Raw genomic sequence first — 25,534 nt, forward strand, 5'->3', positions numbered from 1 at the left:
CCAAAGATCGTGTAGCTAGAGATCGAGGGGCTCCTTCAAGATCTGCTTCGCCAGAGTTTGAGGCTGGTGGATCCTGTCAGCAGGCTCGAGTTCCAGATCCGAGCAGGGCTTACCTCGGGAAGTTCTGGAGCTACTGACTGGTCCTGATCACCCTGCTGTCTGCTGCCTGTGGGCAGACTCTGCCTGCCTTGCCTGAGAGAAGACTCCAAAGCCTGCTTCCTTGACCTTGGGCCAGGAAGCCCATGTGAGTTGAAGGATTTCCAGTATATTAACTGTTCCACAAAGTGAGTTGAACTCAGCCCACTGTACTGCTGTGTGGATTCATTGGCTGTTATATTCCTTCACTCTGTATAAACCTATCCTCTTATACATACATAAAATCATAAGTGTCCTCTAGAGAACCTTGCCTAAACACACCAGTTAACTGCCAACTGAAACCGCTTATTCCATGCCTGCCATATGCACGCACACCACTCAACTGTCACTGTGCATAGCACGATAGTTAGCACTAAAAAAAATGCAGTTCAAACCTGTGGTAGTTACATAATCTGTTGTCAACTTGAGACTATTAACTTCCCTGGCGGTAATACTGAGTGTGGCTCAGGGTAAATGTTAACTGTGTACTAAAGTTTATCATACCTGGAATGTCTACTAGAGAGATTAAAATGAGTAAATTCTTAAGAATTACAGGCCTACAATATAAAACAACAAATTCTATGCAAAACAATGTACCGCTTTGGGTACAAAATTACTGACATAATTAGACCGCCCGGGAGGGTAAAAGCGAAAGGGTGGAGTTTAGCCTGTCAATCAGGTTACAACTTGATGACCTCATTTAGATGTGCTAAGGAGATAAATAGCTCACTGGCGGCAGGACACACACTCAATCCCTGCAAGACATTCCTGTTGACAAGCCACATGGAGCTACGCTAAATCCCTGGAGCTAGAGAAGCCACATGCAGACCCCTGCCACACTGCTAAGATGCTTCCACTGCCACTGGATCCATAAGACTTTCCACCCACTGGTCTGTGATCCTCCTGCATTTGGTGTCATTGTATATGTTGCTTGAGTCTGAAGAGGAATTGGTATTGGACTTAAGGACTTAATCTGGACTGGACTGGGCTGTTTTCTCACTATACAATTGCTCTTTTATTAAAAAGCTCTTGCTTATACACAAGTGTCTATTAATTTGTTTCTCTAGTCAACCCAGACTAACACAAAATCCACCCAGCAGCCCCACGAAGGAAAGACAGGGCTACCGCCTTCTATAGAGCTTACAGCCAAGAAAACCCTGTGCGGCTGTTGTGCTCGGCCACGCAGGGCCTATGCGTTCAGTCAACCTGATGGCACTCAGAACACGTATCCCACTACTGGATAATTAACTTATATCAGCATATATCCGTGTAGACAATCTTTTTATCTTGACCATTTTATAACTATGTTCATAGGGTTATCAAATTGATAGATGTAACAGAAAACTTTTCATATAGTTTACGGTAAAAGAGGCCTATCATACTATCCTTTTACCCAAATTTTTACAGAGAAATCTAGAATCTAAAATACTGAAACTATGATTTCTATTATAGCTTTAAAATAGCTAGGCTTAAATATATCAAATATCATATTCTCATATAAGGAATGTCATGTTTTCTCCGTCTACACTTGAACACCCTTCTATTTTCTCTCCCTTCAGGTTGGAATACCAACTTCAAATAGTTCCTTTAAGTCAAGAGGGTCTCGAGTATCTGGAACATCGTTTTCCTTTGTAAAGTTACTATATACCCTTCATGTTACAAGCTGACCACTTCCGTTTTCGTTAAACTCTGCCTTGTAACATGTGTTGGCTTTTTAAGGACTGTTGATTGCTTCCTGTTATTCCTTATTTCTTCCCATAAGAGCTAACCAAGACCAGAGATAAGAGTGGGGTTCATTCACTGCCATCAAGTCAATGCCAACTGATTGGGTCGCTGTGAGTTGGAGTTCTAACAACGGTTTCTGGGAGTAGAAGGTCCTGTGAAGCAGCTGGGGGTTCTGAACTACTAACCTTGCAGATCACAGCCGCAGGTGTAACCGCTCTGCCACCAGGGCTCCCAAAGGAGCTCCTTTAAGAGCAGCGTGGCAGTTACTCCACGTGCACAGAGGTCCATCCGGCGCTTATTCTCCTACAAGGTCAGTTACATTCGTGTCATTTCATGTGCAGAGAGCCTCTCATTCAAGAAGCTCAAAACCATCTGAGAAGCCACATCACTCCTCACAAATTACATCTGTGAATACTAAGCGTTACCATTTCTAGATAAACTGCTTATGGGCTGACTGAGCGGAAGCAGTCATGAAAAAGGCCAAGGCCCAGGACGGTAGCGTGAGAACGCCTGGGGGCTGCTTTCTTTGTGACACCCTCCTCTGGCCTGCTCCCACCTACACGTACCCCGTCTCCCATAAAGCACAGCTATTGACTCGCACATCTCAATAAGAGCCGATGACCTACGCGGACTGTACATGCACCAGAGAAGACACAGGCACCGTGAGCAGCAGTGGCCTGGCCTGCAGCCACATTACCAGCTCAGAGGTGATGCACCCTTCCACCTCCACCACCCCTCCCAGAGTGGCACATCATGACTGCTGAGTCACGTGTTCTGGGTCTGTTTCCTGTACCCCCACCTCCACTGCCCTGGCCCACACATGGTAGCTCGCTCACAATCATGCTATTTTCAGTTTCAAATCAATCACTAACAGGCATCATAAGGCACACATGAACCCTGTGTAAACTTTTACACACAGTTCTCTGGTGTTACAAACTCAACTTTCTGTCTTCACTAGTGAGAGGCCATGCTAAGCTGTCAGTGATTCAAGTTAAGTTCTTCATAAAGTAACGGGGGGTTTGATCGAAGTAGTTACACTGCTGATTCTGAAGTCTTATTTGCTCATCTTCTGCCCAGATTGCTTTATTGTCCTTGCATTTATTTAATTCTTACAAATTAATCTTTCATTTCACTAAATATAGGTTCTGGTCTAAGCAAACACTTTCCTTAAACTTGTTCACCATGAAAGGATTTTAAGCTGTCCTTATGATTAATTTCTCAATCGCAGCTACTTTTGTATCCCGAGTCTATATGCTTTAAGTTTTCACAAAGATTAAAAGATATATATTCTCGTGATTCTTCAACTTTGTTTCTTATTCTCTTAACAGCAATCCCCTAATAATAACAACTGTTGGAAGCCCCTAAACCAAGCAACACACTTAACACTCTCAATCTGAATTAGCTTTTAATCATGAAAACACTAGTTAACTAAACACAAAGTTATTTGGGTATTCACTGTATTTGGTCTTTTATCTTTTTAATGCAAGGAAAACAGAAAAAATAGCAGTAAGTACTCATGATATGCAAAAAGCAAGTATCTCTGTGCTGAGTCAAAAGATGGAAATCATTCGCTACCAAAAGATTTGAATCTTTTCATCTCACTGGGCTGGTCCAGACCCACAGTGCCCTGCACCGACACACGCACCACCCCCGAAATGCGAAGCCAGGGGAGAAGCGCTTCGGTCCACAAACGGCCGCACCGCACAGGCACCTCAGCCCAGAGGAAGCTAACAGCGCGCATCCAAGTCTGACTCCATCGTAGACACAGGTAGTCTGTGGAAGTCAATGTCCTCTTTGGGAAAGCGGGGGCTGCACCAGTTAGTACAATCCTTTCTTTTAAAAAAGTGCAAAGTATTAAGCTTACTTCCCAAAAGAAAAGTCTGCTTGCTAGGATTTATATCACAGTGGAAGAAGACAGAGGAACTCGGCTGGAGAGAGAAGAGGGGTGAATCTAGCCCCTCTGTCCTCTTGCTCCTGTCAAACTCCACTGTTCACACCCAGGGCTTGGAGAGGTACTTGGGCTGGCTTCCGAATAGCACGGTGCCCCAAACTCAGTGAGGCCACACAAGGAGACGCTGCAGAGAGCCAGGGGAGGTCAGGGCGGGTGTTTTACGCTGAGAGAGAGCATGGTGTCAACGTCTCTGGGGCCCTGGAAAACTGGGAGCTCTTCTGAAAATTCTCCAAACTTTAGGTTTAATACCCATTCCAGGTATGAGTGTTAGAAAACTGTCCCTATACCACCAATCGTGAGGTTTAACAAAAGCACGCTGAACAAAGGGCCTTACTTATAGCTTCGAAGATGAATCTTCCCATTCAGTGCAGTGAAGTGCAGGACATACTCCAATCCAGCCAGGCGGATATTTGATACCGTGGGGCCTCTGAAGAAATCTAAAAGCATGTGTTAAGTTGTAAAAAATAAAATAAAAATAAAGGACACATTTACAATTCAGTTACAAAGTGCTACATCTATTGAAAAAATGCTGAAGTCCCCCTGACCCCCATCCCCACCCCACTCCAACCATGACCACTTAACGTCAAGGCTTTCGGTGTTTAGTTCACTAAGCCATGTGACCTTTGCACTTTGAAGCAGTTCTTCCCCTAAACCAATGCTACTCTCAGAATGCAGCATATCCATCAAATCCAAATAGTTTCTAAAAATGGCTGTTCCAACAGTGACTTTTGAAGTAAAACTGATGACAAAACTAGACTTTTCTTCTAGCAGAGCAGTCAATCAATTTCTAGTAAGAAATCTCAACTATGTGCACAAAGAACAGAGTTAATTTAATACAGCATAGAAATCAGAAAACCTTTGAGAAATCAAGATGGATCGCCTCGCTTTACAACTGAGAAAAATGTAACTGGATGAGGTTAAATGAAAATATATGAGTAGTATTTAACTAAGGAACTATTACAAGTAAAAGTACAGCCAAGTTCATTACTTAAGAACTGCCCCACGGCAGGTAAAGAGCAGCAGCAGGAAATCTTGTTTCTAACCCAATCTGTACAACCCTGGGTTTCCTTCCCACTATAGGCCACTCCAGGATAGGGAGGCCTCCGGGCACATGGCTATGCACACCCTTGGCTGTTTGCTTTCCTCTACTTTTTCTGTGGTAAAATTCCTAACGTTTGTCATTTCAACCATATGCCAGCCTAAAATTCCGTGACATTATATTCAATGTGTTATGCAGTTATCACTGCCCATTTCCAAGCACAAAATAAGAACATGGAAACTATTCTTTACCAGGTTAAATTTTCAACATGATGAATATAGAAGAACTCCAGTACCCAATAGTACTAAAGAGCTGTCCTATTAGGCCAAGGTTGTCCAGTAACCACCGAACTAAAATTCACTAATGCTCACAAAGCATCCAGATAAAACAAACATACGTCAGAAAAGGGTTTCGGACAGCAGAGAAAGGCCAAACTTATTGGCACAAATGCAGGTATGTCTAACAACATGCTATTTTCTGCGATTGGAAAAGAATAAAGTACTGCTTACATATGAAGACCATTGACAAGAATTCACTTAATGATAAATGCTAGAGCAGGGCGCTCACACTCTGTCATCATGCGAGCTACTAATAAAATGATCAAGTCAAAACGATCTAACTACTAAAATGCAAAACATGTAGTTATTACATTATTCATAAATGCACTGAGAATCCTATATATGTACAATGTATGTTTATGTACCTTGCATAACCGCATGAATCCATATTGCACAACAACATAATTTACTATGTATATATTTTGTCATTATCTGAGTTTACTCTGATGACTTGCACGGAGTGGAATGAGCCAGGGATGCATAGTCCGGACAGTAGCTGCTGACAGCCAGCTTCAAGCACACTTCCCAATGCTCATCAGTCATGGTGGATCGGTACATGGACTGAATGATCTCTATGTGGGAAAAGGCTGACTCACATCAATAAGTGGAGCCGAATCATGCAGTCGAGGAGGGAGCACATTGTCTCGTGTTTGGGTACTTTCCTCTGCGAGTAAGTTCCAGAACTGTTCTGTTCATGCGCTCTGGACTTCAGCTGAATGTCGGCTTGTGGTGTCAAAATCTCCCATTCCGTATGAAAGTGATACGTTTTTGTCTTCTTACTTGGTCCAGCTCCCCCACTCACTTTAATACCCTTTCTTACGTTTAAGAGAAAAAAACAAGGTCCAAAAATTGGCAGTAACTTAGCTTGTCAGTTTTACTGCACTTAGCGCAGTTGTTTGCGCATGCGTCTGACACCTAAGATTGCGTCTGATTGGCTGCGCTATATCTCAATTAAGTGACGAAATTGATAGGCTTACATCTTTTTTTTTAATGCCATGTGATCTACCCACACGGCATTTGCGATCGACGTATGGAGCAGCCCTGCACGAGAGCATCTACGACGCACAAAGCACTGTGTTTGACGCAGTGCATGACATCACGATAAATGGTCCTCTCCAAGGACCCACGATTCAAGAGAAACAAGAACAACTGCTACTTAAGATAGCACCTTAGTAGGAGGGCAGTACAAAGGAAGGCCTCTGGCAGACCCACGGCAGATCAAGTTTCATGGAAGCCCTGCTTGAATGTGAAGGATGTTGATAGTACGAAAGGAAAAACAAGCATTTTAAGTGAAGTAAACACTGAAAAATGGTTTCATTTGAATCTGCATATGTATAAAGTGGAAAAGGTAGGCTGGAGCAAAACGAGGCATTGCAGCTTTATTTGATGGACATTGGCGAGCAACACGATTTTGTGCCGATCTCTGCTAAGAAAGAATCAAAGTGGCCGACAAGCCCAATCATGAGTGGCATGCAGAAGAGAATTCAGGGGTTAGATGAGCATGAAATATGAATTTGTTGCCCATTTACAGAAGTAAGGAAAAATGGGACAAGAAGCCTGTTGGAAAAAACAGAGGAAAATGTAAGAGCTCAGTATTACTCATATTATTTTGAAGTTCCAACAGAAATTTCAATAAATATCTGGTAGGCACCTTGCAGTTTATGATCTGAAAGACGTCCAGGTCAGAGAGTTATTACAGAATGGCTAAGATAGTGATTACAGTAACAAGAGGCTGGCGAAAAAAAGAAATATCTGCGTGTGTGTATGGCAACTCTGAAACAGCAAAAGACAGAAAACTCAAGGGCTCATTGGTAAAGTACTGGATTAAATTATGAATATTTACATAATTAAGTATTTTACAACTATAAGAAGGTATCAGGCATCATAGAACAAAAAATCATATCATTGTGAATGAGGGAATGTGCGGAGTGGGAACCCAAAGCCCATTTGTAGAGGCAACTGGACATCCCATTACAGAGGGGACGAGCCAGTCAGGGTGCAGTATAGTAACGATAAAACACAGAGCTTTCCTCTAGTTCTTTAATGCTTCCTTCTCCCCTACTATCATGATCCCAATTTTACCACACAAATCTGGCTAGACCAGAGGATGTACACTGGTACAGATAGGAACTGGAAACACAGGGAATCCAGAACAGATGAGCCCTTCAGGGCCAGTGGTAAGAGTGACAATACCGGGAGGGTAGAGGGAAAGTTGGGTATAAAGGGGAACCCATTACAAGGATCTACATATAACCCCCTCCCTGAGGGACGGACAACAGAAAAGTGGGTGAAGGGAGATGTTGGACAATGTAAGATATGAGAAAATAATAATTTATAAATTACCAAGGGTTCATGAGGGAGGGGGGAGGAGGGAGGGGAAAAATGAGGAGCTGATGCCAGGGGCTTACATGGAGAGCAAATGTTTATAGAGAATGATGATGGTAACGAATGTACAAATGTGCTTTACACAATGGATGCCTGTATGGCTTGTGATAAGAGTTGTATGAGCCCCTAATAAAATGATTTTAAAAAAAGAAAGATGTCACTGCCAAGTCAGTAGGGGAAAGGAAAATCTTTCCAGCACATGATACTAAACAATTGGGTACCATGGAGGGCAGAGGGTACTGAACAGTGACCCTTACATCATACTATACACACACTAAATGCATCATAAACCTAAATTAAATGTAAAATCTAAAAGTAAAAAGCTTCTAGAAGAAAATATAAGAAAAGTAACTGTAATCTTGGAATAGGCAAGGATTTCTTAGATAAAACATAATAAGCACATACCATTAGAGAAAAACCAACATAGACTTCATAATTAAAAAAAATTAAAACTTCTGTTCTTTGAAAAGCAAAAAAAGAGCCTTCACTGCCACTGTGCTGATTCCAACTCTGTGGAGGGTTCCGGGCTGTAAAGCCCTACAGAAGCAGCCAGCCTAGTTTTCTTCCTTGGAGTGGCTGGTGGACTTGAACCGCCAACCTATGGCTGGAACACAATGCTTATGTGACAGAGCCACCAGGATTCTTTGAAAGGTACCATTAAAACAAAAACGCAAGCCAGACTGAGAGAAAATATTCACAGAGCGTATGTCTCAAAGGATTTATAGTATACATGCAGGCCAAATACGAGCAAGAACGGAGCACATAGAACTCTCCTAGGCCACCTGCTGGTGATGACACAATCAGTATACCTGGCAAAACAGTTGTGAGTTTTCTTTTAAAATTAAAATTATACTATTCAAGTCTCCCAATCATTCTATTTCTAGGCATTTATCCAAAGGAAATGAAAACACATGTCCTCACAATCACTGGTACGTAAGTCTCCATAGCAGCTTTATTTGGAATAGTCAAAATCTAGAACCAACCTGAATGTCAATCAGCAAATGACGAAATAAACAAATTGTAACTGAACACTGATAAATGTTTGAAAATGAAAAGAATAAATTCACCACAAATGAATTTCAAAATTATTGTGCTAAAAGAAGGCACAGTCAAAAACTACATTCCATTTATCAAAAAACCTAAACATGCAAACTATTCTAAAGCAACAAAAAAACAAAGCAAAGTCTGCATGAAAGGAGGAAAAAGATGGGTCGCAAAAAGGCACAGGGACACTTCTGTGATGGTGGGCACAGTTCTGTATCTTGACTGCAACCATGTTCTCATGGGTTTGTCAGAATCCAGCACATTTTAAAACTTTACACTGCACCTCTAGTGAATTTGGAAAACCAAAGACTGGGTGCACCTCTGAATGATGGTGATGGAGAAGAACACCGACTACACCATGGGCTGCCAGAAGAGCAGAATAATCTGTCTCGAAGAAGTAGAGCCAAAATACTGCCTTTGGGGCACGCTGGTGAGAGGTGGGACATGTTGTTATCAGGAGGAGGACATCCTGCTTGGTGAAGTAGATCAGAGAAAAAGAGGGAGACTCTCAATGCGAGAGACTGACAAAGAGCCTACAACAATGAGATCAGGCACAGCAATGAATTTGGGCAATGTTTCAGCTCTGCAAGGGGTCACCAAGTAGGAGCTCTCAAAAGTGCCTAACAACCAAATACTGAAAATACGGGGAGTTGGGGGTGGAGATACAACGGTAAGGCCAATGAGGTTAAGTGAAATCGGCTTCCTTTGCCTTAAATTTGAACCAGAAGTCTGAGATATATGCGTAATTTATCTTAAACACATTGCATAAGCAATGACCAACTCAGAAGCACTTCGCATCCTAGAATCCATATCCATTCTTTCCAAAATAATTTTGCATTTACAAAAAATAAAAACCAACACCTAGGGCTCCTTGGAAAAATAATTGCCCCCAGAGTTGGAGCCAAGACAGTACAAGAAGAGCCTGGAGCATCCACTAGAGCACTGATAAAACGTCTCCCTCTAAAATGGGCAAGAGTGACATTCTACATTGAGTTACAAGCAATGAACATTTCCAACAGTAAATGGCAAAAGTTAAATGAAAACCCACCGACACAAGAACCTGTTTGCAGGTGGCTGACGTTCCTATCACACGGTCAACAAACTATGACGATGATGTTCTAGAAGATGTGGACAGGTGGAATCCAGAGGGTGAGCAACCTCAAGGTTGATTAAGACGCACCTCCTGATTTTGATTCTTGGACAAGAGCTCTCCCCTAGTGGCTGACATGAATACAGCCTCGGCACCCAACTTTTGATGTCTCCCTTCCTAACACAAACATTCCCAGGAAGTCTTGAGATTTCACTGATCTCACACCTCACCTAGCTGTTGTGAGGTGTCACCCAGTCAGTGCTGACTCAGAGCCACCCTACAGAAAGTACAGGCAAGCACTGCCTGGTCGTGCGCCATCCCATCGCGTGCTGTCCTTATCCAGTCCCTGTCCCTTGAAGGTATTTGGTGCTGTCCAAAAAGCTCTCCTAACATTGCCCGCTATGTGCTCCAGGCATATATTTGCAGTAAAGGGAATTCACATCTACAATATCCTCCGTCAAACCTGTGTCTGTGGGCCTACTCGCGCTCTCCTCCCACACCAAGTCTCCCTTCACAGATCACTGCTACTACAGGGCAGTGTACCCAACAGTATTTCCTTGGGTTCTCTTTAGCTCTTACAAACCTCCCACTAGCTTTCCTCCTTCCATCACATTTTCATAACTCTCCGCTTGCTTATTGCTGTCCCCTTTTTCCCAAGTTCACACTTGCTGAGGGCATTTTTTAAGCCCAGCAATAAAATCTGTAATTCATTTCAACCCACTGAAATTTTGGACTATGTACTTTTATCCCTGCCCAAGGATACAATTCCTTATTTAACTTTTCCCTCATTTAAAAACAAAAATTAGAGCAGTTTTCCCATGGGCTTTCTCATCACGAAAATGTACAAATGTATGGTTTTTTAAATATCATTTTATTAGGGGCTCATACAACTCATCACAATCCATACATACATCAGTTGTGTAAAGCACATTTGTACATTCATTACCCTCACCATTCTCAAAACATTTGCTCTCCACATAAGCCCCTGGTATCAGCTCCTCATTTTCCCCCCTCCCTTTCTGCTCCCCACTCCCTCATGAACCCTTGGTAATTTATAAATTATTATTTTGTCATATCTTACACTGTCTGACATCTCCCCTCACCCACTTTTCTGTTATCTGTCCCCCAGGGAGGAGGTCATATGTAGAACCTTGTAATCGGTTCCCCCTTTCTATCCCACCCTCCCCCAACCCCCCAACCCCCCAACCCCTCTCACCCCTCACATTTATGTTTTAAAGGCAATTTGAGGAGTTCATGAACCCACTAGAGCCCCACAGATGCTTTGAAGTCATTAAGCGTCAAGTTTTAAAAAGCCTTTATATTAGGAACTACAAAGTGAGTCTTTTTGCAACTAAGGGACATTTGGTGTTAGGGTAAACTTCTGTAACCAACCAGTAAGCCTCCATCCATCTCGCAAGACCCACACTGCGAAACCTTGTGGAAATCAAAATGTACTCCATGTATTGTAACAGCAGAAAAAGTCAGCTCCCCTAAAAGCCACTGCCATCAACATCCACGTCATCTGAGAAACAACTGACGCTGGCAACAAGTTCATTCAACCATCAAAATCCACGGCTACCACAGTGAAGAAATGCAACAGCATATGGCACCAGGCAAATCTGAATGCTGGAAAAGACCTTTTTCAGAGTTTCAGAAGGTAAAGTCCCTTTGAGGACTGATGTCCATCTGACCCACGCCACGGTCATTCAGTCACCTCATATGCACGCCAAAGCTGGGCACTGACAGTCCATGCAGAACAAAAACATGCATTCCAACTGTGGTCTTGGCAACGAACACCGAATACACTGAAGGCTGCCAAAAAGAATGAACAAATCCGTCATAGAGGAACTACAACCAGAACGTTCCTTAATGGAAGGTGAGATTTCCACTTGCTGACTTTGTTTGGACACATCAAGAAAGGCCCGTCACAAAATAATTTAAAAAAAAGAAAAGGCCCGTCACTAGAAAGGGGCGGCCTGTTTGGTAAAATACAAGGTCACAGCAAGAGGAAAGGAGTGTTGAACTGACACAATGGCTCACGCAGATGGCCCAGTACACAATAAGCCTTTGTTGCCCGAGATCACTGTCCTCCTTCCCTGAATAGTCTCTGGAAGGCACATGGAATTTGTCATCAGAAAACAACAGGGCCAGATCCCAATTTCTCCAATTTACTCTTTTACCCTGTGTACGTAAATGAGCAACTGGTCTCAGTTTCTTCATCTAAAAATTAAGCCACAAGTCTGTAGAGCTGTAGGGAGGCCTAACCTTACAATTATTTAGCCCAATAAATGGCAGTTCTTTTTATTTCATTATTACATGAAGAGCCCATATTTTTCAGATGAGCAAAGTTAAAAACACATAAAACAATAACCAGCAACCGAAGAAAAAGGCAAGGAAGAAAAAGCAACAACCCAATCGGGTAGCTAAATAATGGTAGGCCTTCAAAGAACCTTTGATAAAACTAACCTGCTGCTTGGTTTGCTATCACCTTCGTGTGAAAGAACAGAGTCACCGTAAAAATTAGGATGGGTTAAACTTAAAGACAAATAGTTACTGGTTTTCAAATAAAGAAAAGCAGGCTGTACCAAGAGTGATTTACAAACTGATGTAACATTTAAGATTTTAAAAATCAAGATTAAGAATTGCCAGAAAATAATCTCCAAAAAGTCGATAAATTTCTCACCTCTACGGAATTACTTGATTTCATTTGCGCACAACAAAAACCAATGATGAGCCATGTCTTACTTCATATTTATACTGAAAACTCAACTTCCCTCAACACCTCCTCTTCTACCTTCCTTTTCCATCTATGATCAATCACATTCCTCTTGGGCTTTGAGGCCCGCCCCTCACTACTGCCCCTCCTTCCTGCCATCTAGTGGAAGCACGAAATAAGGCAGCGGGAGCTGGTAGTAAAGCTGTGTGCTTGGGTGGTGGGTGGTTTTTCGGTTTGCCAGTATGTCAGTTCCAACTCTTTATAACAGTCTAACTGCATGCCCCTTCCAGGAAGCCCGCCCCCGCCCCCCTCATCTGTATACCTGCCTCCCTGACAATAACACAAGGAAAGGTTGAGGGACACAAGGGCGTACCAGAAGGCGTACACGTTAACAAGCCTATTATCTAGGTGTATAATACTGTAAAAGAAGGAAATTTTAGTCATTAACTTTCATTATGTAGACAAGGGGGCTTCCACACCCTCCCCCACAAACCTGTGAGGCCTCCTTGTGTGTGTGTATGTACAACCCAGTTTGAGGGGAAATTCCAGTATCTTTTCATTACATTTTTCTATGAACTTTTCTATGAACTTCCATATGTGTATGGAAACTTCAAAAGCATATTCATGTATATATAAGCTATATACATATATTAGTTTATGACAAATATAGCTGAATACCTGTAGGCAATGATTGTACAAGGAACTGTGTTCTGCACAGAAACAAGATGGACAGCAGAGGCAGAAAGAGAATTCAGGCTTACCCTACATACTAGTCCTTAATGTGTCTAAGCATTCCCATCTATAAACTGGCATAAATGCCCCACACTTGAGAGTAATTTTAAAGATTATATAAGCAAAAGTAGACCCTACCATTAGGAAGTAAAGAAATCTGATTGAAATCCTGTTAACAACCACCAAAAATGAAAAAGGAAATCCAATAAGGAAAAATGAAAGCAATGTGTGTACCCACATGCCGTCCGTCTACAGAAGGTTCCAAATTATAAAGAACATGTACACAATTTAATACAATTTACCAAGAGTGACAAAAGGTGTGGCATAACGTGTAAGAACAGTGCACAGCAAGCGAAACAAACCATTTACACTTCGGGTGGCGTGGCGCATCAGAAGGGGGCTGAGTTGTCAAAAGGAAGCCGAGGAGAGGGCATAGGGGCTGCGGTGGGACTAACAGTACAGCGGAGGAGAGGACTCTCAACCCCTGGGACCCCGTCTTCTGTCAAGGAAGGATCTACACAGAAAGAAGCAAAGACTCAAGGAGGGGCTTTTGTTTCTTTGGATACATACAGACAGTCTTGGATCTTTAAATGAGCTCAAATTTTCTGAATACATTACTTTCAGAGTAATAAAAAGAATTTGCAGATGCAATCGCCTAACACTAAACATCAGCAACCTTTAAAAAGTCACTGAGAACAAGGCAATTCCAGCTTTCCTGCAAAGGGGGGAAAGGCTCTATATTGAGTACAATAACTCCATCATAGAGCATGAACAACTCTCTAGTGGGTTTTTTTAAAGGTGGCCTGTAAACACAGAGGAGAGAACACAGTGATGTCAAGACAGAGCATGGTTCACTGAACAGCAGCCACCTATACGCCTCTAGCCTTACAAAGCTGCTGTGTGGTACGTGCCTGGCACGTCACTGAGAGCTTAATGGAAATCCATCTGAACCTTGAGAAGTGATAGAAACGGGATAAATAGGAAAGGGATCAGAAGAGACAAAGCGGTGTGTACACTTTCAGTAAGTGCTTTATGGAAGTGGGCATCAGGAAGGCAAGTGATACTGGGATGACAGTACTACCTAAGCTGAAGGGCTCCACGCACAAACTTTCTACGACTTGAACGGCAAAGTTCCAAAACTCTGCTCCGCGTTCCTAACTTTGCTCAATAATCGAACCAAAAACCCAACTTGGAAAAGCCTGCACGAGTGAAAGTGAGCACACATCCGCCGCTCTCAGACAAAACACACAGAGCTTGTGCTCGTGCATGAGACCTTTCTTTCATCACTGTGCTTACACAAGCTGTCATAATAGTGCTTAGGCAGGCAGTCTACTGTACTTATTGCGCTTAGATCGTTTACGGGATATTTCCACACCCCAGGGCTGCTAATGTCCTTTTGAGAGTCCTAAAAAAATGAATTTTAAGTGTTAAATTTCGAGCCTCAGAACCAATTCTTTGTTTTGCCATTATTTCTTACGGAAAAAATATGTTCAGTTCTCTAACTGTACAGTGTTCAATCATGACTAGAAATAATTGAGTTCAACAACCAGGTATCACTTCATATTGTGAAAGCCCTTTATTTATTTGGCAGAATAAGAAAAACATATTTTTGAGTAACAAGTGAGTGATGTGTAACAGAACTTGAAAACAAAGCGTTCCTACTTTCTGAAGCTAATTTAAGAGTCCAATAATCACTGGGGCTGGATACTGGCATTTCATAACTAGGTTAAGAAATATGCACAAATTGGTTGGTATCCAACTGATACACAGAGTATAAACATGACCTTTAATTCTACCAGCATAATTAAGCCCATGCCTGATACTGGCATGGAAAAAAAGGAGACCAGAAAGAGAAAAATCTGGGGCAGTGTTTCCCAAAGTAGGCGACACTGGCCCTGGGGTGGGGGTTAGGGGGTGGCACCCACAGGAACAATCCAAGGAGCTACAAAAGGAGATACCAACACTTTCTACTGGATATGGGCTACCAAGGAAGCACTGAGTAACGTTTTCTGAAAAGAGGGCAGTACGCGAAATAAAGTTAAGAGCCTCTGATTTGCTGAGAACTGACACAGGCAACAACAGAAAACCCATGGAGTCCTCACTGGCTCATAGCGACCCTCTAAGACACGGTAGAGCTGCCCTGTGAGTTCTGAGACTAACTCTCTATGGGAGCAGAAAGCCCCGACTTTGTTCCACGGAGAGGCTGGTGGTTTCGAACTGCTGACCCTGCAGTTAAGCAGCCCAATGTGTAACCACTATACCAACAGTGCTCCGTTTTATAGCCAACAAGCACCTGGAAAATGTTCAACATAATTAGTCATGAGGGAAATGTAAATCAAAACCATAATGTGTTCTCATTTCTTACCCAAGAATGGCTAAAATTAAAAAAAACCACACAGACATACACGTTAGAGCAAGGAAACCGAGAAATTGGGACTCTAAGTTGGGAAGGTAAAATGGTATAGCCAATGTGGAGGCTTGGCAGTTCCTCAAAAGGTTAAACACAGAATCACCACAGGGTCCAGCAAGGCTACTCCTAGATATATAACTGGCAGACCGGACCAGTGCACAAATACACAGTACTTGCCTCCCAAAATTGGAGCACGACTCACACCAGCCATAAGGTGGAAAATACTTAACCACCCATCAACACATGAATGGATAAGCAAAACGGAATGTTACTCAGCCACAAAAGGAAACAATGTCCTGAGGCAAGCTATACCACCTCAAACCTTGAAAACATTTTAAGTGAAAAAGTTTAAAAGTCCAAGGGACAAATAGTGGAGGATCCCATTTATATGAATTACCTAGAATAGGCAACTGTATGGAGACTGTTGGCGATTACCCCCAGGGGACAAGGGGTGTGTGTGTGGGGGGGGAGTATTCAGTGCTTAGGGAACACTGAGCATCTTTTTTTTTTTAACGTTTTATTAGGGGCTCATACAACTCTTATCACAATCCATACATATACATACATCAAATGTATAAAGCACATCCATACATTCCCTGCCCCAATCATTCTCAAAGCATTTGCTCTCCACTGAACACTGAGCATCTTTAAAGATGATAGAATCATTTGGGAAAGGCTAAAGGTGATGGTTGAGTAACTTGATTATCAAAATTGATCCCCTGAAATGGCAAATGTTTTGTTACATGAAAATAAATAAACTAAACTTCGTATTCTTTAAGTAACGAGTGCTGTCCACCTAGGATGAAGTGGCCGTGGGCCAGCAAGGATGGCCTCAGAGATGGTATAGCTGCGCTACTTACCTGTGAAAAGACTTTTCAGCCTTCTGTAATCTTCAGTCACATCGAAATCATTTCCAGCAAATATTAGCATGGGTTTTGTTCCTTCAGGACATTTACTGTTCTAGGAAATGAAAAAGTGTAATTAGGTAACTATCAAATTGAAAACTTTTTATTTTGTTTTAAAACAGGTTGTACACAGTAACTTGTTTTTACTTTAACTTACAAAAAAAATTGTGTACACTGATTTTAATTTTAAACCCAAGAATAAATATTTTTCAAGCTCACTGATTCTTATGGTTTTAAAAAAGAAAATTCTTCCTCTCTCACATTGCCAAATCAAAGAAAGTGAGCTAGTTTTAAATATCAATCTTTGCAAAGAACAAAAGGGCTAGCTTTGCTAGAAAAAATAATAACCAATAGCCACCATCCTAAAGTTAAAATGAAGATTTTCAGGGTGTATAGTTGTTGTCTTTAGCGTTCTCATCTCTCGGGTCTAAGATCCACTTGCACTGGCCACACAGAACTCAGAGACAATATTCAAGATCCAAGGGTTTATTGAGGAAGGTGACAGGTATTAAAGTGAGGACAATCCCAAAGTTCTTTCAGGTGTTCTAATAACCCCCAAAGGGGCTTACCACTCTGCTGGAAGCCTCAACCCAAAGGCTTCAGTTCTGCAAACCAAGTTCCCTGAATTAAGTGCCCAGACACCCCACTCCAGGAAGCCTCCGTCTGCAGGCACTTAGCTCCCCCTCCATGAAGTCAGCAAGCCCAGCTTCCCCAATTAAGTGCCCAGAGGCACCTCGCTCTATAAGCCAGCAGAAAAAGCACTCAGCTTCACTTGCTTCATGAGTTGGTAACTCCACTACTTTATTCCATGCTGCTCCTAGTTCTGCCGCTGCTCCCTGATGTTATTTATAGCTGTCTTCTGGACCCAAGATGTGCAGTGCAAAGGAATCTTGGACCCAAAGGACTACTATACTCCTGGCTCTAGGAGATCGTTCCTCCTCCTTCTAGGAGGGCTGGGCTTATTTTATATGCAGCAGAATGGCATTCCAGGAAATCCTATTCACAATTACTCAGAGATGAATCTTCCCAACCTTCTTACCAGACCCATGCAGGGAAAAGTCATTTGGCGGCAGTCAATAACACACTGCCCTGATGGTCATCCCCTGGCTCTTCTAGCCACGGCTCCTTTCATACTGAAGGATTACCTTCCTTCCGAGCTGTTGTTCTTGTGTTTTTTATTAAAAGATCGTTTTATTGGGGGTTCTAATAGCTCTCAGAACAATCTGTAAATCAATTGTATCAAGCATATTTGTATATATGTTGCCATCATTTTCTTTTTTATCATTTTATTAGGGGCTCATACAACTCTTGTGTAATTGTGTAAAGCACATTTGTACATTCATTGTCCTCATCATTCTCAGAACATTAGCTCTCCACTTAAGCCCCTGGCATCAACTAATTTTTTTCCCCTTCCTCCCCACTCCCCTCCCTCATGAACCCTTGATAATTTATAAATTATTATTTTATCACATCTTGCACTGTCCGATGTCTCTCTTCACCCATCCCTTTGTTGTCTTTCCCCCAGAGAGGAGGTTATAGGTAGATCCCTGTAATCGGTTATTTAAATTATTTCTCAATAAGCTAATAATGATCCCTCTAAAGTAGACCAGAGATAGACATATACTTAATCATAAGAACTAACCTAAGAACAATGAGTTCTTATGATGTGACACCTGCCCTCACGTGATCACTGAAGATATAGCAAAATATGGTGCTACAGCAAAATGTAGGGGGAGCAACCAGAGAGCTCACAGCTAGCAGAAAGAATAACATCTAGGAACTTAAAGATCTGTCCTAAAACAAGCAGCCATCTAAGTGGGCTAGATGTCAGCTAAGTCCACATAGACGCACACAAGCCCGTGAGATCTAAGAATTGTAAATAATAGAATCCAGACCAAAGGAGGAAGTTACATTCGAGCTTAAACTCTAAGCATCTGGCTTGTAAAAGGCTATGAACAGGCTGACAGCGAAGGCCTGAGATCCACTTGCAGAGTCCTCATGAGGAGCTAAGCCTCCAATGACCTACTGAGACCAGTGACTAGGGATGAAGTCCTGCCCTCAGACAAGTGCACTGGAAGATAATTTGCCGCAGGCATTGTTAGATTAAAATGTAACATTTTATCATGTGTTTTCCCTATTGACTAATTTTTCATTTGTTCCAGTTTTTATTATGATCTTCTGCTTTCCTTTTGATTGAGGTTTGTCTGTGTTATATTCTGTTGCTGTTGGCAGGTTTTTTGTATGACTTCCTTTATATGAAATACAGGATAGGCAATCTATACACACAGTAACTAGAATAATGGTTCCTTACGGTTATGGCAGGGAAATTTCAGAGGTAATGGAGATCTAATAATAATGGGTTCAAGATCAAAGAAAATGTTCTAAAACTGATTCTGGTCAAGACTGCAAAACTCATTTTAATACATTTAAACCACTGAATTAGACGGTACACGAACTGTCTACCAATAAAACATAAAGTTAAATGAAGACTAAACTTAAACACTCAAAAGCAATACAATGACATATAAAGTGAGGGGTTTGGTGGCACAGTGGATTAAACAACATTAACATCAAAGGATGGCAGTTCAAACCTACCAGCTGCTCCTCAGAAGAGAGATGAGGCTGTCTGCTCCCATAGAGATGTACAGCCTCAGAAACCGTATGAGGCTGTTCTACCTTGTTTTACATGGTCACGATGAGTCAAAAACCCAACTTTTTACCCCATAGAGTGAAAAGCCAAAACCCAAACTCACTGCCATTCAATTGATGCTGAATCATAACGGCTCTAAAGAATGAAGAAGATCGCCCCCTGTGAGTTTCTGAGACTATTTACTCTTTATGGGAGTATAAAGCCCCGTTTTGCTCCCCAAAGCAGTACCCTGCCACTGGTTTCCACACACAGACCACGCCATTAGCAGCCTACTAAATCACCATGGAGTCAAACAAGTTTTATACTAACTTTTCTACACAAAGAAAAAATTACCCTATCTAAAATAAACTGTCTTAAAATTGAGTTATCTTGTTTATTCAAGCTTATTCCATACAGAGTAACGATCCCACTAAGTTTGGCCAGCTTAAAAAACAGGCTCGAGAATACTTACTCAAATAAATCCCTGAGTTCAACCACCTGTTAAAATTATCTTATTGAGCTTGCTTAACAGTCAACAAAGAGAAAATAGGAGAAATTGAAAGTAGTAACGACTGCTATAGCTAATTTGTCTAATGTCAATGCAATGTACATGTTAAAAATGTTGAAATGGGAAATGTTTTGCTACATACATATTTTAACCACTTTTTTGCTTTCTTTAAAAAGGAAAATGAGTTAACAGAAGAGGCTCTGCAATAAAAGTAGACAAGTGAAAACCGAAGCAGTTGGTGAAGGTGTCGTAACGATGAGAAGCTGGAAGTAAAGAGAAATAAGTATGGCGGGAAGTACAGTCAAATACGCAACCAGAGAACAAAGAACATAAGCTCATAGACGAGTAATGGGGTAAAAGGAAAAGACTGCCTAACAATCCAGCTCTATAAATGGATTGCCAATGAAAGCATAGTCTCATCCACTGTCACCTTTTATAGGTATATAGAAATGCCACAGTATATATAGTCCTGATGGTCTAGTGGGTGACGTGTTGAGCTGCTAACCAAGGGTCAGTAGTCCTAAAGCACCGAGTGCTCAGCGTGGGAAAGATGAGGCTTTCTACTCCAGGGGGCTTAGTTCCAGAAACCCTCAGTGAAGTGCTGCCCTGTACTATAGGGTTGCAGTGAATTGGAATCAACTTAGTAGCACTGTTTTGGTTTTGGAGACCCTGCATAAGAGAAAACGTAGTACTCAGTGTTAAGTGGTTCCTGCTAAAATTGAGGATGGACGAGCAATATTGGTTTGTGGTTGTTTAGAAAGTCCCCAGGGCCTACAGCACTTCCTTGCTTCAGGAGTGAAATGCAGCAAAGAGTAGGATTGGGGTACATGAGTCACCAATGCTCAGGTCCACTACACTGGTGATCAAGCTAACAGTGGTGGTGAAGATAAAATATGCTCCGAATGGTCACTTCCAAGAATTCATTCATGCCTGGCTCCAGAGAGGAACTGTACTAATATGAATAGCTCTTCTGAATTAGTCTTCTGCATCACAGTTTTTTACCTTTATGAAACACCTCCCAAATCATTTATCTTCACTAATATGCAGTTTCATATACAGAGTCTGATTCACTGTCATACCTACGGTACAAGTGGCTCCAACAAAGGGCCAGAAAAGTAACTGACTTGTCAGGTCACAAACATCCATGAAATAGACAAAACAGATCTGAAACCCAGGTGGCGCTCTCTCTCTCTCTCTCTATCCCATCTGCCAGGTAACTCAGGAGGTTGGGGTGGCTAAACAAAAGAGAATCTGGTAAGCACCATTACCTAAACTAAGTCTAAGGATACTTTGTTGAGAGATGCTACAAAACCTGCAGAGTGCCGCCCCTTTTTATGAGACTGAGAAAATGAGTGATTATATTTGCTAAAGAGCACTGGTAAGAATAATTCAAAGAAACAAAACTAGCTGCCATTGAGTTGCTTCTGACTCACAGCAACCCGAAAGAGCAAAGTAGAATTGCCCCTGTGGGATTTCTGAGACTAACTTTTTATGGGCGTAGAAATCCTCATCTTTCTCCCATGGAGGAGCTGATGGTTTTGAACTACTGATCCTGTAGTTATCAGCTCAACACGTAGCCTCTACACCACCAGGGCTCCCATAGAAAAAGGCTTCCTTGACTGGGGTCTAACCTGGGCCATGGCAATGAATGCGCTGAATACTAACCACTGGACCACTGGTAGAGCAAGGGTAAAGAACTTGGCTGCCATGCAAAACATAGGCAGTTTAAATTACTGGTAAAATAATCTACGGGAAAAATATAAGGAAGTCTACTCCATAAACATTCATAGCCTTGTGAAGCACATCCTGGCCCTTGACGATGAGATTCCCGCTCAGAGCAGCCAATCCACAGAGAAGACCACATGGCTGGCCCCACTATGAGACACGATATCCCTCACTGACCCATAGCCCCACAGGGGACAACACTGGAGACACAGTGTGGGAAATGGGCCCTATCTGATCCCACCATACCGAGGCAAAACACTTAAGGGTGTGCAACAGAACAGCAAGGGGAACAGAACAAGAAGTCCCCAGGGAATACCAAAAATAGACTTTGAGGCCAGGGCTTGGCACCCCAACAGACTCGACTGGAAAACATTCCTAAAGGTCAACAAACAGGCCTTGAACTAACTACAAGCTTTTATTTTTTGTTGTTGTGTTTTGTTTTTTGTCAATAGCTTGTTGTTTTTTCGTTTTATTTTGTTGCTTGGCTTTGCTCTGTCTTGTTTTTGTGCATGTTATTATCTCCGCAGGTCTGTCTAAATGAGTGGTGTTAACAAACCCAGGGAAAGGGAACAAGAGATCCAAATCAGTGGTGAGGAGGGTGTAGGAGGCCTGGTAGGGCATGATCAAGGGTAATGTAACCAAGAGGAATTACTGAAACCCAAATAAAGGCTGAGCATGATAGTGGGACAAGTGTAAAAGGAGATAGAGGAAAGAGCTTGGGGGCAAAGGGCATGTATAGAGGTCTAAATAAAGGCATGTACATATGTAAATAAATTTACATGTGAGAATGGAGAAATAGATTTATGTGCATATATTTATAGATTTAGTACTAAGGTAGCAGATGAATATAGGACCTCCACTCAAGTACTCCCTCAATGCAAGAATACTTTGTTCTATTAAACTGGCATTCCATGATGCTCCCCTTCCCAACACAATCGCTGAAGACAAAGCGGGTGCATAAGCAAATGTGGTAAAGAAAGCTGATGGTGCCCAGTTACCAAAAGAAATCGCATCTGGGGTCTTAAAATTGAAGGTAAATAAGCGGCCATCTAGCTCAGAAGCAACAAAGTCCACATGGAAGAAGCACACCAGCCTATGTGATCAAGAGGTGTTGAAGGGATCAGGTATCAGTTATCAAAGAACAAAAAATCATATCATTGTGAATGAGGGGGAGTGTGGAGTAGAGACCCAAAGCCCTAGGCAATTGGACATCCCCTTATGGAAGAGTCGTAGGGAGGAGACCAGGCAGTCAGGGTGCAGTGTAGCAACAGCCAGTCAGGGTGCAGTGTAGCAACGATGAAACATACAACTTTCCTCTAGTTCCTAAATGCTTCCTCCCCACCCACTATCATGATCCCAATTCTACCTTACAAATCTGGCTAGACCAGAGGATGTATACAAGTACAGATAGGAACTGGAAACACAGGGAATCCAGAGCAGATGATCCATCCCTTCAGGACCAGTGGTGAGAGTGGCAATACCGGGAGGGTGGAGGGACGGTGGGGTAGAAAGGGGGAACCGATTACAAGGATCTACATATAACCTCCTCTCTAGGGGACAGACAACAGAAAAGTGGGTGAAGCGAGACGTAGGACAGTGTAAGATATGACAAAATAATAATTGATGAATTATCAAGGGTTCATAAGGGAAGGAGGAGTGGGGAGGGAGGGGGAAAAATGAGGAGCTGATGGCAGGGGCTTAAGTGGAGAGCAGATGTTTGGGAAATGATGAGGGCAATGAATGTACAGATGTGCTTTACACAATTCATGTAAGTGTGGATTGGGATAGGGGTCATGTGGACCCCAATAAAATGATTTTTTTAAAAAACAAGGGATGTATGGAATGTTATAAGAGCTGTAAGAGCCCCTCAATAAAATGATTTATAAATAAATAAATGAAAAGATTCACCGGCTTGGAAATCTTAGAGGGCAGTTCTACTCTGTCCTACAGAATCACTAGGAGTCAGAATTAAGGGCAGCCAGGGACTGAGTGAGTTTGGCTTGGTTTGTAGGTGTGCTGTGCTGCAACCCTTCAACTACACCATGAACCTTAGAAGCCCATCAACAGAATGGTTACATTACCAACTGCAATCTCCTGTTCCTGGAAAGCCTAATCCTGGCCACACTACTTACTTTATGCAGGGCTCTCGTTGACCAATGGCCCTTCCCTAAGCTTCAATCTACAAATCTATAAAATAAGAAAAATAACTCTGGCCTTATAGAGGGTGGCTGGGAGAGTGATGATACATTTGTATTTGAAGGACTAGGACAAGACAGAAACAGAGTTCTGGAAGAAGCAAGAGGCCAAACTTGGACCCAGAAGCAGAGGCAGTCTCCTGTCTTCCCAAGACTGTTTACTTCTATTTCATGTTCTCATTTAAACACAGAGGACAAGAAGAGGCAAGTCCCCGAGATAGGACTGAGCTACAATTTCCTGGCAAGCAATCAAAAAAAGAATAGGATCAGCTCTAGCTTCCCAGGTTTAGAACAAAGCTCCCTCTGAAAATCTTAGTATTTTGGAGAGTCTACAAAATAGCTGATGTGGTCACTCAAAGGGAGAGGTGAGCATTTAAACTGTTTGCTAAGACTATTAAAAGTTAGTAATTAAAATCTAATTGGCAGAAGATCCACGTATGCTACACACTTAAAATACTCCGAAGTGCAAACCTGCCAGCCACTGCAAAGGGAAAGGGAAAGCCGCCTGCTCCTGCAGCCTTGGAAACACTACAGTCGCTTAAGAAGCAACACGACAACAGCGGCTTTGTTGTTCTGATTTTTTGTCATTGACCCTATGTAGGGTTTCCAAGACTAAATCTTCAAAAAAAAATTTTTAACCCACACCCATAGCAGTTGAGTTGATTTCTACTTAGAGCAGCCCTACCTAGAGTTTATGTGTGAGATAAGCTCAGCCGCAGTGGGCCGGTGTGGCTATACAGTGTCAGGGGCTGCAGGTCAACCGTTGGGAGCGGACCATCTCAACTTGCTCCTGGGTTCAACCAACCTGGAGGGCAGCACCCAATGCTGAACCGGCAGCACAGCCAGGCTCCTTGAAGAGCAACATCATTAACTGCTTTTTAGTCTTATGGTGTCTTACCTTAATATCTTTGAGAGAGACAAACTTCTCGATGCCTAATTCAATCATATCTAGCACATGGTAGTCATACATACGGCCTAGAAGAAAAACACATTTGCTTTTTAAGTATTTCGTTCTCCCCAAGAGGTGTCTTACATAAGGGGTGTCCACAAGTGTGTGGGAGAAAAAGTCCATTCTATCTTAGTTCCACAAACTTTTTGAAGCTACCTTGTATGTACCCACTTTTCTGCATGTCCTAAATTTACCTTTTTTCTTTACTTCTTATATCCCCAAGCATGCCCTTGTTTGTTTGGGTTTAGCATTTATTTTAATCATTTTATTGGGGGCTCTTACAAATCTTCTAACAATCCATAATTCAATTGCATCAAGCACACTTGTACATACGTTGTCATTATCATTTCCCAAACATTTTTTTAACTTGAGCCCTTGGTTATCAGTTTTCCCTTCTCTCCCCCACCCTCCCACCCTTGTGAATCGTTCATCAATTATATATTATTGTTGTTATTTTATATTTTACAGCATCTGTTGTCTCCCTTCACCCATGTTTCTATTATTCACCCCTCTCGAGAGGGTGTGTGTGTGTGTGTGTGTGTGTGTGTGTTGTATATCCAACTTTGTGATCAGTTTCCCCGTTCTTCTCCTTCCCCCATTTTATTTTATCTTATTCACTGAAATCCCCTTAAGGCCCTTTCTTAACTAGTAAACTTTGCCTAGGATTGATTCCTAGGACCTAAGCCCTGGAAAGGATCTCAGATATCACTCAGTACAATTCCCTCATTTAATAAAAAACTGAAGGCCTCCGAGGGTAAGGCATGCAAACAAGCATGCCAAAGTGGCCCTCGGTGCACCTAGGCCTGAGTTCTTGTTAAGTGTACTTATCCAATAGCTATTTGACAGAAAAGCGTCCACTTATCTGAGAAGGCAAGTTAGTTTGCTTTCCTAATTCCAATACTGATTTGGAGGTATGAAGGTGCTTCCAAAAGTTGGTGGGAATATATGTGAATACATATGAATGAGGTAACTTCCAAAATCCGAGGAGAAATTTTATTAGCTCTTAATTGCATTTTCCATAAACTTTGGGAAACCTTCTCATACATTCCATATTAGAA

At 42.1% G+C, this 25,534-nt stretch overlaps 1 protein-coding gene across 1 annotated transcript in view; it reads right to left on the bottom strand.

Annotated features, from left to right (window-relative positions):
* The window catches only part of RPF2 (ribosome production factor 2 homolog), a 50,405-nt gene that overhangs the window by 7,062 nt on the left and 17,809 nt on the right, over window positions 1–25,534 (bottom strand). The window contains exons 6-8 of the mRNA XM_075554665.1: window positions 24,426–24,502; window positions 16,426–16,525; window positions 4,146–4,248 (exon numbers count right to left, since the gene is read on the bottom strand). Of these exons, the coding sequence (XP_075410780.1) occupies window positions 4,146–4,248; window positions 16,426–16,525; window positions 24,426–24,502 (280 nt within the window). The remainder of the gene's footprint in view (window positions 1–4,145; window positions 4,249–16,425; window positions 16,526–24,425; window positions 24,503–25,534) is intronic.

Source organism: Tenrec ecaudatus, chromosome 7 (genome assembly GCF_050624435.1).
Source record: "Tenrec ecaudatus isolate mTenEca1 chromosome 7, mTenEca1.hap1, whole genome shotgun sequence".
NCBI classification, from domain to species: domain Eukaryota; kingdom Metazoa; phylum Chordata; class Mammalia; order Afrosoricida; family Tenrecidae; genus Tenrec; species Tenrec ecaudatus.